The sequence below is a fragment of the Myotis nattereri genome (assembly GCF_964212035.1).
Source record: "Myotis nattereri genome assembly, chromosome: 2".
Taxonomy (NCBI): domain Eukaryota; kingdom Metazoa; phylum Chordata; class Mammalia; order Chiroptera; family Vespertilionidae; genus Myotis; species Myotis nattereri.
In genome coordinates this window covers 12581315-12595648 of record NC_138076.1, presented here as the reverse complement: position 1 = coordinate 12595648, position 14334 = coordinate 12581315, and the positions used below count along the sequence as shown (strand labels likewise).

Here is a 14334-nt window from a genome sequence, read left to right as displayed (position 1 = left end):
AAGGTCGTGGCTTACAGTGAAAAAAATATATATAGTGTTCTAAACAATTGTAGTATTATTTGTTTGTTATTTAATTCTTTTCTACCATGTAAGTTCCATGAAACCAGAAACCCTGTTGTTTTTGTTCACCATTGGCTCTTCAGGGCCTACAACAGTGCCTGGCATATCAGAAGCACTCAAGGAACATCTGTTGAAAGTACAAGTGAATGAATAACTGCATGAATGGTGTCTTTGAACCTACGCACGTAGCTCGAGAAGACAGGATTCCTTTCTTACACCTTCACTACCAGACTGACTGAACAGTTTCCCCCAGTGTGCAAGTAGATGTACCTGCAGCATTCCCAATACCTTGTGCTTTGCTGTGGGCCCTAAGGAATGCAACTTTCTATAATAGCTTGGCAATAAATTTATTTCTCTGGGAATCTCTGATAAACAACGTTTTTAATAAATGAAAAAGAGGAGAAAAGTAAACATACAATTTTTATAAAGTTGTCACAGCCTGCCACGAAATTTTAAGTGGGGGTTATTTTTAAACCAGTTTAAATGGCTGTGGGAGGAACGGTTGGGCTTATGTCCTGGGAAGTACTTCTACTCCCAAAGGCTTCAACTAGCTGTCCACCAGGGGAAAGGGCACTAGGAAAAAAATAGTTTTAACTGTTCCTGGCCTAAGAAATAGGGGACAAAATGAGCTTTTGGACTCCCGCTGCGTGTAATATAAGAATGCTAAACTAAACCACCACTTGGGACAAAGTTACGGAATCCTGAGTGTTTTGTCAAGAGGTTTATTAATTTCATGCATACTTCACAGCTTGTCCTGTTCAGAATGGAAAAACGAATAAAAAATCGGGATGAGAAAATATATGCCCATCTGTACTATGCAAACAAGCACTCCGGACACAGTTTTGCCTGTGGAGATGTGACAGAAGTGATGACCAAACCAAATCAGTTGTTCAATGGGAAACGCTGACACTTACTAGTAAGTAAATCAAGTGGACACATACAGGAGGTTACAGATGTATGCCTTTTTCTTTCTTCACCAATGTCTCTAGGTGTAGAATCCCTTCATTGGATCACTTTTGAAAGCTTGGATGGTGGCACAAATGCTACCATGCTACTTTCATCCATTGAGGCACACAAATTACCATTTATTAAAATGGAAAAAGATATAAAGAGATAATTCAGAAAAACAACAGGATGGTCAAAAAACTATTTTTGAAAACACATCAACCTCACTAGTAATAAAAAAAAATACAATGAAATAACAAGATGTTATTTCCCACCTTATATTAGCAAATTTTTTTAAAAAATAATAAAGCAATGGCACAGTGAGAAAGACACTATACCATGTTTCTGAAAACTGGTAAAACTTTAAAAAAAATCATTTGGCAACAAAGATCAATCATGAAATTGTTCATCTCTGTGACACAGTTATTCCATTATAGGATCTATCCTAAGGGAGTAATCACATATGCAGATTAATAATTAATAAAGAAGATGTTCATCATAACATTGTTATAATAGCCTTCTGTGAAAATGGTTAATTTGGTAATGACATTTCCATAGGATTTTTAAAAAAATCACATATCCTTCTAAAAGCATGTTTTCAAAGATTACATTAGAGTAGGTTAAAAGTAGCTACTCCAAAATTGAATGGGGTGACCCTAAGTTTCTAAGCCAACAAATAAGAAGTTTGAGTATTCATGCAATGAAAATAATGAGAGAATAAAATATAGTAAACTATTAACAGTGGTTAGTTCCTATGTTGATTCCAAATAGAATCAAAAGTAACATACTTTTATAATAAAAAAATTAACTGTTAAAAGAAGAGAGAACAGTATGATGGCATTATGGTGGTGAATGACACAGAGAAAGCTCCTCTTCTCATGACTCTACTGAGTTCTCTCCAACACAGAGAGAACCTGCAGATGAGATCCCTATTTTCAAATAGACGACATGGCATTTTGTATAAGTTGGTGAGTTTGACATTAATTCTAGGCAAGTTTCTAAAATGGGCTCTTTAATGGAATTTTGTAAGAACCTAGAAAAAGAAGCCATTGATTGGCAGGAACATCCACTCCGTCATCATCGCAGACTGCTCTGTTTCTTTGAATGAGCTTGTTGAAGAGGTGATGGAGGTCAGTTCACTAAGTGGTAGATGACATCAAACTGAAAGAATTAGTATATCTGTTATCAGGATCAAGATCCTGGGAGACGGGGGCAAGCGGCTTTCGTCACTAAGAAGTCACATCTGCCTGTCTAGTTTCTTCCTGGATAAAATCACAGATGAGGGAATCCAGGGCAAGTCCATTAGTAAATGGTCCCAAACTGAGAGGAATAGCAGATGTGTATCAGGATCTAAAAACAGGGTACGGGATTAAGCAATAAGCAAAATCCAATGAGATAATATTCAACGAAGACAAGTGTAAGATACTATCATTCAAGGAAATAGTAGGGCAGACCTGACCTCACTGACCTCCTGAGCTGGAACTCGATGATATATACAATTGGAAAATAGTTACCAAACATTACTCTCCCCCAGTGCAACCAAACCCAAAGTCATCAAATGCTTTTGTAACTCACTGAGTAAAGCAAGCAGATAGGTAAAGGGACTTAAAACCGAGGCACTGGGTGGGTGCCAGAACAGGTGGTACTGAGCTAACGATTTAGGTAGGATGAAAAGGCTAGGGAGATGGCAGCATCAAATGAAATACTTGAAGGAGGTGATGGAGGTCAAGTTCATTAAATGGTAGAAGACATCAAACAGAATTAGTAAAGTGAGACAGATTTTGACCAAATATAAGGAAAACTTCTTAATCGTGAGAGCTGTCCATGGTCATTATGGACTGCCAAGGGACACAGTGAGTTCCCTGTACCAGAAGTATGAATCTCAGGGTAGCTGGGCACTTGGCTCAGAAGAAAGTCAAACATAGTTCTGATCCATTCTCCCTCTGGATGCCTCCATGTTTTCTCTGATGAGTTATCTGGACCCTGCTTAGACACCTCCAGTCCTTGAAGAGACAAACTCATTTCTCTTATACAAACACATATAATTGTGGGAAAGAATTTCTCTGTATCAAGCCAAGACCTACTCCTCTGCTCTCTGGGACTAAACCTTGGGCCATATGAGAGGCTTTAAAGTACTGAAAAATATCACGTAATAAGAACCCTTATAAGACTGTTCCTACTGTCAGTCATTCTACTCTGAGCAATATACTGTACATTAAGAAAATTGTACCAGGGACGTTCATAAGGGCACAAAACCCAAATCCCTACCATAGAGACAGGTTAAGCAAACTATAGTCAAATGAATAATATGTAAGTGTTAAAACAGTGAATAGGTGGATGACTTCTGAATATAAAATACATATATGCAAAGCAATGGTGGGCAAAAGTTCTATAAAGGAAAAACACACTATGACTGTAAAAAGGGCATGTTATTACAAATTAGAAGCGAATTTGGAGTGATATAACTTCATGCTTTTTGCGTTTTCTCAAAAACTGTTTAACTATATAACAATAGAAATCTATATTCCCTTTTGATGTAAACCTATGTATTCGTGGCCTTTAAGCAAGTGTTTCCAAAGTACCTAGGTCCTGTATTCTATATAAATCATTCTATATTGTTGGATGCATATTAAGAGGAAGGATTTATATAGTTGTATGATACAGGTTGTCCCCAAAAAATATATACACACTTTAACAGCTTATAGCTCAATTTTGAAAATGAAATGTATTTTAACAAATTCTGCCTTTATAATTATTCAAAGTGTGTGTATATATATATATTGGGGGACACCCTATATATACATGATGTAATCACAATTTCCTAAAAAATTAAACATAGAGCTATTATATGACCCAGTAATTCCACTTCTACAGATATACCCAAGGGAATTGAAAACTTATGTTCACACAAAAAAACAAGTATGTGAGTGTTCATAACAGCACTGTTCATAACAATAAAAAACTGCAAACAACTTCAGTGCCCATCAGGTGATGAATGAACAGAAGATTGTATATCCGCAGAATGGAATATGATTCTGCAATATAAAGGAATGAAATACCAGTTCATGCTACAACTTGGGTAAACCTAGACAAGATCATACAAAATGAAAGAAGTCACAAAAGGCCAAATATTGTATTATTTTATTTATATAAAATGTCCAGACTAGGCTAATCTAACAGAGACTGAAGGTAGACTAGTGCTTGTCATGAACTGGAGGACGCAATGAGGATGGTCTACAAATAGGTCTTGGGTTTCTTTGGGGAGTGGTGAAAATGCTCTAAATTAGACAGTGGCGATAGTTGCACAACATGGGAAATGGACTGAAAAGCACTGAATTGTACACTTTAAATTACTGAAATGGCGAATGTTATTTGAATTCTACCTCATTCAAACTATATATCATCACAAAATACATATCACTATATAGATGTATTATATATTGTACATAATATATTGACATTCTCTAATACTTAGCACTAGTTTTGTTAGAAGACTCACAGTACGGTCATTAGTCATGGGTAAAAGAGGCCTGGATTACTACAGCAAACACTAAAAACCTAAGTGCTGAAATCAAGACTTTTTCATTCCTTCTATTATTTGAACGTTAATTTACTTGGTGTGGGCTTACTTGCTGCCAGAAACTGGGTTGGGTTGAGGGGTGAACAACATACGATCCTCACCCTCATAGGGCTCCTGCATTAGCAGGGGAACTTGACATGAAACAAATCATCACTCAGGTAAATACAAAACGTGTAACCAGGGGCAGGAGGTGAAATACTGGGATCTGCGAGGGACTACAACAGGCAGATCTGACATAGATGGGGACAAGAGCCTCTCAGAGGAAATTATATCTAATCTCAAAGGTGAGAGCGTTAGCCAGGTGAAGAGTGAGACCAGAGTGTCCCCATGATGAAAGGGCAGCGCAAAAGTCCTGAGGCCGGAAAGACCTGACACATTCGGGAAACCCACGGGGCCAGTGGTGATCAGTGGGTAGTGAATAATGAGAAGACGCACAGGTTGAGGGCGAGGAAGTAAAAAGAGGTCCATCCATCCAAGGCCTTACGGGCCACTCTGGGGATTCTCTCTTTATATCCTGATACAAAGGGAAGCCACCCAAGAATTTGAGCAGGAAAGTAATGGGTCCAGAAAGCATCACCCAGGCTCCCTCCATGGAGAAGGGGTTAGAGAAGAGCAAAGAAGAAACGAGGGCACCAATTAGGAGGCTATGAGCATAGTGGCTCGGACTGGGGGGGGGGGGGGGCGGGTTGAGTGGAAAGGAAGGGAAGATATTTTCAAAATCTGCTTTGATAGGTCATCACATTCCATTTTACAGCTTAGATTTACACCTTTGGGAAAAAATGTCTGCCAGGAAGTCCAAAGCACAAAAAGTAGAGATTGTTTAACAGGATGCTAGGACCCACTAGCATTGTACCCAGCACCAAGCCAAACCTACAAACGTGGCAGGCTACTTCCAGGAGCCCCAAAACTTTCAACAACTCAGTAGTACTTGAAGCCAAATTGTCCCAGCAGAGGATTTTCTTATCAGCAAGTTCTCCCAGTGGTAAAGAGAGCCAGACAGTGAAGCAGAAACCCAGAAGTTCACGGCGATGAGTCTAGGCAATGTTTGGTGTCCTCACTTCAACCTAACTGCCAACTGGTTTGTCTCCGGAACATTTATTCTATAGATCAGCAATTTTCCCTTAGATTGTCAAAGAAAATAATGACAACAGTCAACGCAACAATAGCTGTCGGGTGTGAATGGGTCAAAATTATATCTATTATTTGTCAGATCAGCAAAACTATTTTTATATATAATACAAAATATCTACCTATATATATATAAAAGCCAGTGACCGGAACACCGGAACAATTGGAACGACCAGTTGCTATGATGCCCACTGCAGCCAGCAAACGGCCCAATCAGGGGCAGGGCAGGCCAACTTCCCGTAGCCCCTCCTCCCAGCTGGCTCTACCCCCAATGGGCCTGCCCCACCCTGATCAGCCCCCAGCCCCTCCCCCCAGCCAGCCCCATCCATGGTCACCCACCCCAATTGGGGGCAGGGCCCACTGGCCAATTGCCCATGGCCCCTCCCCCGAACTGGCCCAGCCCTGATCTGTCCCTATGGGGTGGGCCAGCCGGCCACCCAACCTCCCGTTGTCTCCTCCTCCCGACCGCCCAGATCAGCAGATTGGGCCGGGCCAGCCAGTACAAATTGGTGTACTGGGCCTGTAGTATTTTATAATTAGTTTATATGTGCCATGAGATTTAAAAAAAGGTTGAAAATCACTGCTATAAAGGAACCATTCTGGGAGAAAAATACTCTACTTAGCATATGCTCTGTTAGAGCCTTCAGTTAAACACACACACCCAAGAACTATCACAAAGCTCTCCAGATTATTCACACGCATCTGTCTCCTTAAGCTGAACTGCCGACACTGAAGCAGACACAGAGGTTGTGAAGGAGATCACAGAATTTACAAAGAGCAAACGAACGACTTTCACTATAGCAGGAAAGCAACTGTGCATTGTACATGCATTTCTTTTCCTCTTACAATAGACCCCTGCTACCCACATGGTCAATTTCACTTCAAGCCCAGAGTTGTGATAAACAACTCTGTGTAGCTCCTTGTAAGCCACCCAAGACATGAAATCATGATGTTTAAGGCAAGCTACCTATTCAGCACCCCAGAGTATAAGAGAAGCATGTGATAAAGATGAATATATGACCATCAGTAATTACATATTTTGCAATAAACACTCTGCAAGTTGTCTTGTTCTCTTTTTCATTTAGACCGTGGAAATTCATTTTGCACTTAAAAATGTAAAATGCAAAGAGATGCTGTTTAGCCTCGAGGAGGCACGTCATCATTTCTGCCTTTATCCCTGTCAGGGGTCTCAGCTTCTTTGAGGATGTAATTGATTGCTTACAATGCATCATGTTCACACAATGAATGACAGCTGTCTCCACTGCACCTGGTCCTCCATGACTCCTTGCATGTTAAGACTCAGCCCTTTATGGTAGAGCTCATCTTCCCTCCATTCTCCCCTCCCTGTCCACTGTCCTTTGTACATAGGTTTGTCCAGGTTTACAACTGCTTCCTCTTCCAGCCTGGGAACTCCGTGATGCTTCATGCTCTTGGACCTAACACAGAGCCCGGCACAGGAAAGGTTCACAAATAACTTGTGGGATGAAATGAATGGGTAAATGCATCGGATCCACCCACCCTCTAGAGTTTTGGGGTTTTTTTCCACCTGCATCATCCTAAAAGTTAATGACCTTCAATTCAATGACCTTTCGGACAGTTTTCCATTTCCTCCCTTTTCTTTGCATTTCCTGATTGAAGGGGATTTCTACACTGCTTAGAAGGTGTTTATGAAAACCAGTTTTAAGACTAAGGAAGAATATTGCTTGCCGCTCAGGTTTACACACTGGCTTTGTACTGGGTGATTTTGAAAACGGACTAGAGAAGGCCTTTACTCCCCAAATTCATATTCTATCGGAAAACGACAAAGAAAGGATGCCCTTGGCAAGGGCAGAGAGAACCCATGAGTTAATTTCATCATCCTGGGATAAATAATTTAGCAGCACTTAAACTCTGAAAGCTCTGAGCCACCCACCTTGTGGTTTGATGGCACTCTCTTCTACGTTTACAACTTCCTGACTGTGAAGCAACAATTTCACTCCAACGTGCAAAATAAATACAACTGAAATTTACTGCTGCAACTGACATTCTTTAGCAAACCAAAAGATTGATCCTTCCACTGACGCAAGATAATCATAAAGCCGCTTTGACAAAGGGGTACTTAGGAGCCATTCCAGAATTTAAAAGGGAACTCTTCTTCCTCGGTTTACAAAGCCCAGTAAGTAATGGCTCCCTTGCCCCCATGAGATGTGTGGGATCCCTGGGGCTACCCAAGTTCTGAACACTCAGACCCAGCTTCGACTTAACTGTCCAGAACCTAGATCTTGAACAAGAGATCATGCTGGAAATGAAAGCAGCTGCGGTGGTAGTAACGAGAGCCAGCCAATAGGCTTTTCAAATAAATTCTTTGACTAGTTGAGAGTTTTCATGAGAGCGGATCAGCTTCCACTCTAACTTATGTTACTAGTACACTGTGAGTAGGAAGGTTCGGCACAGCAGTTATTTAGCTGGAATGATCAGGGTACAAAAACTGGTGTTCAAAACACACCAGTGGACGAACCCCCAAGCTACGCTCTTCTCCCCAGGGAAGGAGACAGGCTGGAAAGGGTAAGAAGAGGAAAGGATCGATAACATCGAACCTGCAGTGAATATTGATCATCCGCCCTGTGTAAGGCCCGCTGCGGCCGAGGGCCTGATGATGCCGCGGAGGAGGGCGAGTTGGGGGGGGGTCTGAACCCTGAGATTCCACAAGCTTCCGAATGCCTTCCATCCACCTGCACTAAGCAGATGCCCTGCACCTGCCATTAGGAGGCCCGTGTCTCTTTCGACTGCTCAGAGCAGCCAACAGGAAATAAAAAAATAAAAAAGACAGCAGCAAAACAGTGAGATTTCCGAACGGAGCGTTTATCAGCAGATCAGCAGCCTCACTGCTCAACAGACAAGCGGGGTCCCCTCCCGCCCACCCCCGTGTCCACGGAGCACCCTCCACGCCCAGAGGTTGGGGTGCAGCCCCCGCCCAGGCCAGGCCTGAGAGGCGGCGAGAGAAAGCTGCAGCTCCCAGGGAACCGGGGGATGCTCGGCGCCCCTCCTCCCGGGATGCGGGGCGGCCTCGGCCCGCGCCCCGCGGGGAAGCCAGGCCTCCCGCCGGCTCAGCATCCTCCGCCCGCGCCCTGCTCCGCCCGCGCCGCGCCACCAACCTTGGGCGTGCGGATGTGCTCCATGGCGGGCCGCGTCGGCGAGGTCCTGGGAGGCCGCGGGCTCACGCCCCGCCGCGCGCGCCCAGCAAAGGGAGGGGCGCGGGGAGGGGGCCGCGCGCGGGAGCGGCGGCTGCGGGGCTGGCTCCGCCTCCAGGTGCGGCGGCTGCGGCGCGGGGCGGGCGGCGGAGCACGAGGCGGCCGCGCGGCCCTAGAGCGTGCGGCTCCCCGGCACCTGCCCGCGGCCACCTGCCCGCCCGCCCCGCCCCGCCCCGCCCGCCTCCGGCTTACAAGGTTGCCACTCGCTCCCTTGGAAGGGGGGCAGCCAGCGTCATGCTGCGGGGCTGCTGTTCCCCCAGACACAATGGGGGCCTTGTTTGGGTGTGGCCTCTGGGAGGAGAGATGGGGAATAGCTGCTCCACAGGCCCAGGGGCTTCCTTCCAGGGCGTCCCAGGAGAGTGGGACCTCAGGGCAGAGCCCCAAAAGGCTGCCCGTACGCTCGGGGTCCAGCCGGCCTGGCGGACTCTGTATAGATCAGCTGCCCGCAGCCCGCATCGCATTGGGAGTGAGCGCGGAAATAACGGCAACAGTGTGGGGGCCCGAGGAGGTGACCTAGCAGGCCGAGCATCTCTCCTCAACTTGCGACAACACTGTTAGGAGAGACGCTCTTCCCTGGCACAGTGTTGGCTGCTCGTCTGCCATCTTCACTGAACAGAAAAACCATCCATGATAAGTTGTCGTTTTTCTTAAGGTGTATTTTTATTGATTTCAGAGAGGAAGGGAGAAGGAGAGAGAGATAGAAACATCAATGATGAGAGAGAATCATTGATCGGCTGCCTCCTGCACGCCCCACACGGGGGATGGAGCCTGCAACCCCGGCATGTGCCCTTGACTGGAATGGAGCCTGGGACACTTCAGTCCGCAGGCGGACACTCTATCCACTGAGCCAAACCAGCTAGGGTGTAAGTTATCTTTTTTTTTCATTTATGTTAAACAGTAGTTGTTGCCATTGTTGGGATTAATCCATTGGGAAAAGCCAAAGAGAATCCATGACCTTCCCCCCCACCACCACCACCACCACACACACCACTTTTCCTGCAACCTTGCCTGTACACTGCTCCACCATCACTAAAATTTCATAAAACTACATAGTCCTTAGGATAATACCCAATTTTATCCTCGCTCTCACCTCTCTTTCCAACTGGATTGTAAATTCTTTGACTGTAGGGACTTTTTAAGCCCTTGTCCCATGCCTGGTAGGTACATTGCAGCCTTCCGAATACATGTCTCTTTAATCATTTATTTTTAAATTTACAGATCTCCTTCACATATTTCTTTAATCGTGTCCTCCTCCTACCGCTCTGGGAGGCAATTTGGAGAAGCACAATCAATTGCTATTTGCATCTGACAAAACTGACCAGGGGCTATAATTTCTCCCTCACTAAAGAACACCTGGAATAGAGTGGGCAGGGCTTCAGTACCCAGCCAACACTGACTTCAGTCTTTGCATTTATAATGAAGATGAGCTCAAAGGTAGCTTCTGTCTCAAAATTCCAACAGGACTAGGAACCCTCTATCTGTTGGGGTGGGGGGAGCATTTGAGTGGTTTACTGATCTTGGAATTATGTGCTTTCAGGGCTCTCAATCCCTCTACTCATGACTAATCAAGAGTTTACTGGGTGAGTAATTTTTGCATACAAATACTTCTGACCTGTTGCATATTAGCATATATTTGTGTGTGTGTGTTTTTTAAGTATCCCAAATATGAATTGGTAGGTGACAAGATGTAAATCCAGAAAAGTTAAATAGCTTAATGCAAAGAAAAAAAAATTTCCTGATTAGTTCAAAATACAGCTTTTGTAAATCATAGTGATAATATTAGCTTAAAATGGGTAAAGAATTCCATTCAAATGATTAGGATAAATTAAGGTACAGCAAACTTGAAATACAATAACAAGAGGAAAAGAAGTCTCTATACGTAAACATTTTATTTTGAGCTAACAGTCTTCTCAGGACCCCTGTTGGACTTGTCCCTCAGCCTGTCACCATCCAGGTTATTAGATCCCAAACTGTGCGGACCTCTGACAGCCATTCTGCACTTTCTGCCTCACATCCCCAAGTTTCACTGCTGCTCCAAACCACTGCCCAGTGCGTCAGGAGAGACTGAACAAGACAGCAAGAGCTGGAGAGCAGTGAAGTGAGAGGACCTAGGATGCACTGACTTGTCTGACTATGTTGGTCCTACGCTGGGCAAAAGTGAAACTAGCCATTCATTTGTTTAAGAAACATTGATATTAAGTGACTAATGGTCGTGCCCAAGATACAATGGCAGATGCTGGGTGACTGAAGGAAGACCCAGAGGAGAAGAATACTAAGTTCAATGCCGGTGATAAGGATAACACCAAGGAAACGAGATGTGAACTAACTAAGAGGGCAGCAGAGGGAAATCCCAAAAGAAGCCCCGGGGAGATTAATCTACTGCCTCCATTTTCTGTGTTAACTATTCAGAAAATGACTGATGGACTGGAGATCATTAGTTCCTGAAGTTTGATATGTGGTATGTCTGGTGTGAACCACAAGTCATTTGAATGGATGTTGCATCTTGAGTCTTCACACAGCAGAAATCTCTCAGAACCAAGAAGCGAGAAGGAGAGAAAACTTTGCCTCTAACACCACATAGTTGGCAGATGGATACACACCCAGGTTGACACTACACCAGCCCTTGCCCAGTGGGTTGTAAAATGGCCATTTTTCTTTAGCATTTGTGAATCTTGGGTGGAAAAATAAGTATATTTCAACAAAATTATTTCACCATCAAGCGAAACATTACCCAGTAGGGGTAAGACCAATGACTGCACATTCATCAAAGGATTCCCCACGCCACGGAATATCATAAGCGCCCCCTTCTTCCATCAGCGTGAGGTTTCAGTGATTTTCGCCTTTGTGAAAATAGTAGCTATGACTCTACACGTCAGCGTTTAATGCTGTCCTTCACAGGCACACAGGAGACGACACTCTTCAATCCTGTTACTCTTGGGCGGTGCCAAGTGACCAGTTCGGAACAATTGATGTGTTACTTTGGGGCCAGAGTTCTGCAAAATCTGTGTGTGGCCCTTCAGCTTTCTTCTCCCTGGCCTTGCTATGTGGAGGACATCTACTGAGGTTATAAAGAGAATAATGATGATAAATCCACTCTCAATACATGACATGACTGTGGCCCCAAACGGTTCAGCATTAGGTCAAAATGAATGAAGAGAGAAATAAACTGTTTCCCTGAGTCGTTCCTGGGAAGGGAGCGACTCTAAAGAGTTATAGCAGAATCCTTAGAGTGAAAAGAACACCCTTTGCGGTGTTTGTTGCATGAAAGTCACTGAGATTTCAAGGTTAAGTTTTGTACCTCACCTAGCCTATCCTGACTTTATAGAGAAGGCGTAACCGAGAGAGTCAAAATAATCTAGTCTCTACTTCTGTGTTTCTGACCTTTTTAAGGGGTTCATAATGTCACCAAAAAGCTCTGAGTACACATGTCACCTGCCAAGTCCTAATCTACTTTATTTATGTTGCCAGACTTCTTTTGGAAAACATCTTCTTAGGAAATTGTTTATCACACACATATTCGAGTTGTATATAAATCGCTATAGCAATTTTTAAATAAAAACTTGATACTTACTGGGAACTTTCCCAAAACCCTGTGATCTTCGTGGCCAGAGGAGATTTGGATACTTGCCAAAACACTAGCAAGACTTTTTCGGAATACTTACACCTCTCCCAAGGCAACTAAAACTTCTGGCCTGGCCAAGAAAAGCTTCCTCAGTGGGTAGTATTGCTAATGATTACAAACTCAGTAAAACCCTGTTCAGCACTAATAAGCCTCACGGGCCCATGTTCCGTGTGGTGGAGGGCACGATCTCTGACCAAGCCCCGTCTCGGCTGGCAGCATAGTCGATGCCCAGGATGTACGGTGAGAGCTGCACTTGGGATTCCACCTGGAGAAAAAGGAGCATCCTCACCTTCAGGACTTTGGTAAGCTCGATGATGCGAAATATTGATGTTGTCTTTGGCCTAGCCCTATGCCAGATACGCCGAGCAGGAACTCCCTGGGCAGGAGGCAGCTCTGTCCTTATTCTAGGAACCGAGAGGGAAGCTCTAGGCCGGCAAAAATAGAGCACTTACTCTGGGAACAGGCACGGTTTCAAACAGCCTCTTATATTTTGCTCACCCTCTGAGAAGGCATGTCGCTCAAGCCCAAGTCTCTGTCCTCAGACTACTTATTATGTGTATTGCCTTTTGGCTGCCATCCCTTCAGCCATCATTTTATGCACATAATTCCCACATTGGTATTTCTAGTCCTGAATTCTCTCTCTGTCTCACATAGTTTATTTTTGTCTACCTGCTGAGTACCTCCACCTGGATGTCCCATCGATGTCACACACACACACACACACACACACACACGTGCACACACACACGCACATGTACACGCGCGCGCACACACACAGCTAGTTGAGAACATGGGCTCTACAGGCAGACAGGCCTGCATTCACATCGCAGCTCTTGCATGGGTTAGCTGTGTGACCTTGACCATGCGACCTAAACCACTCTCAGCCTCAGGTTTCTCACCTGTAAAGTGGAGATAATGACAACATCTGGATTGCTTAGCTTCTCGAGCTGAAAAGTAGGTATTTCTAATAGGAGTGTTCGTTATATTGTTCCCTATATTTTTATATATGCCTGAGGTAGTTAAAAAATAGAATTGATAGCAGATGGGAGATAATTACACCATCGTTTTTGGGTGGATGTGAAAATTCGGTCAGATCGAGCATTTGACATGTGTTGTGACAAATCGTTATTGAGTATTCAGCTTGTGCCAAGCGCTGGGCATAAATGTGTGAACCAAAGCAATCCCAGCCCCTGCCCTCAGAGTGCTTCCGTCCAATCATACCCGCTATTATGGTTGTTACCTTCTGCCTAATACTGAATGCTCCTCTTGGCTTCATCATTTTTTGTGGGTCTTAGTCACTCAGTCTCAAAACCTTGGCGTTTGTCTCTGACTCCTCCATATTTGTTCACCTGGCCCTTCCTCTTCCTTCCTCACGGTCATCGCTCGAGCTCAGGTCCTCAGTGCTTCCTCCTGGCTGGAATGTTAGCCTCCGCGGCCAGAGTAATCTCCATAAAGAGCACCTCTGCTCATATCACTCCCCAGCCTGAAAACCTTCTGTGCTTTCCAGTTGCCTTCGGAATGAAGTACCATTTCCTTATTCTGTCCTTTACGGACCGGCCACCTCCTACCACTCTCTTTCACAAACTCGGCAAAGTAAGTGACTGGCACTTCCTTGGTGCTCAATAAATACTTGTTAAATGTATCAATTAGTCAACCAATCACTTTCTATAGCCTGCATTTGCTCATCTCTGTCTTTGCTCACACCATTCCCATCTATCAAATCCTTTGAGGCTCATTTCAAAATTTGCTTCGACATTCCCTCCAGATGG

The 14334-nt window shown here is 44.2% G+C and overlaps 1 protein-coding gene across 1 annotated transcript in view; it reads right to left on the bottom strand.

Annotated features, from left to right (window-relative positions):
• The window catches only part of MTMR7 (myotubularin related protein 7), a 79838-nt gene extending 70827 nt beyond the window's left edge, over window positions 1-9011 (bottom strand). The window contains exon 1 of the mRNA XM_081084732.1: window positions 8848-9011. Within this exon, the coding sequence (XP_080940858.1) occupies window positions 8848-8871 (24 nt within the window). The 5' untranslated portion in view covers window positions 8872-9011. The remainder of the gene's footprint in view (window positions 1-8847) is intronic.
• Between the last annotated feature and the right edge of the window lie 5323 nt (window positions 9012-14334).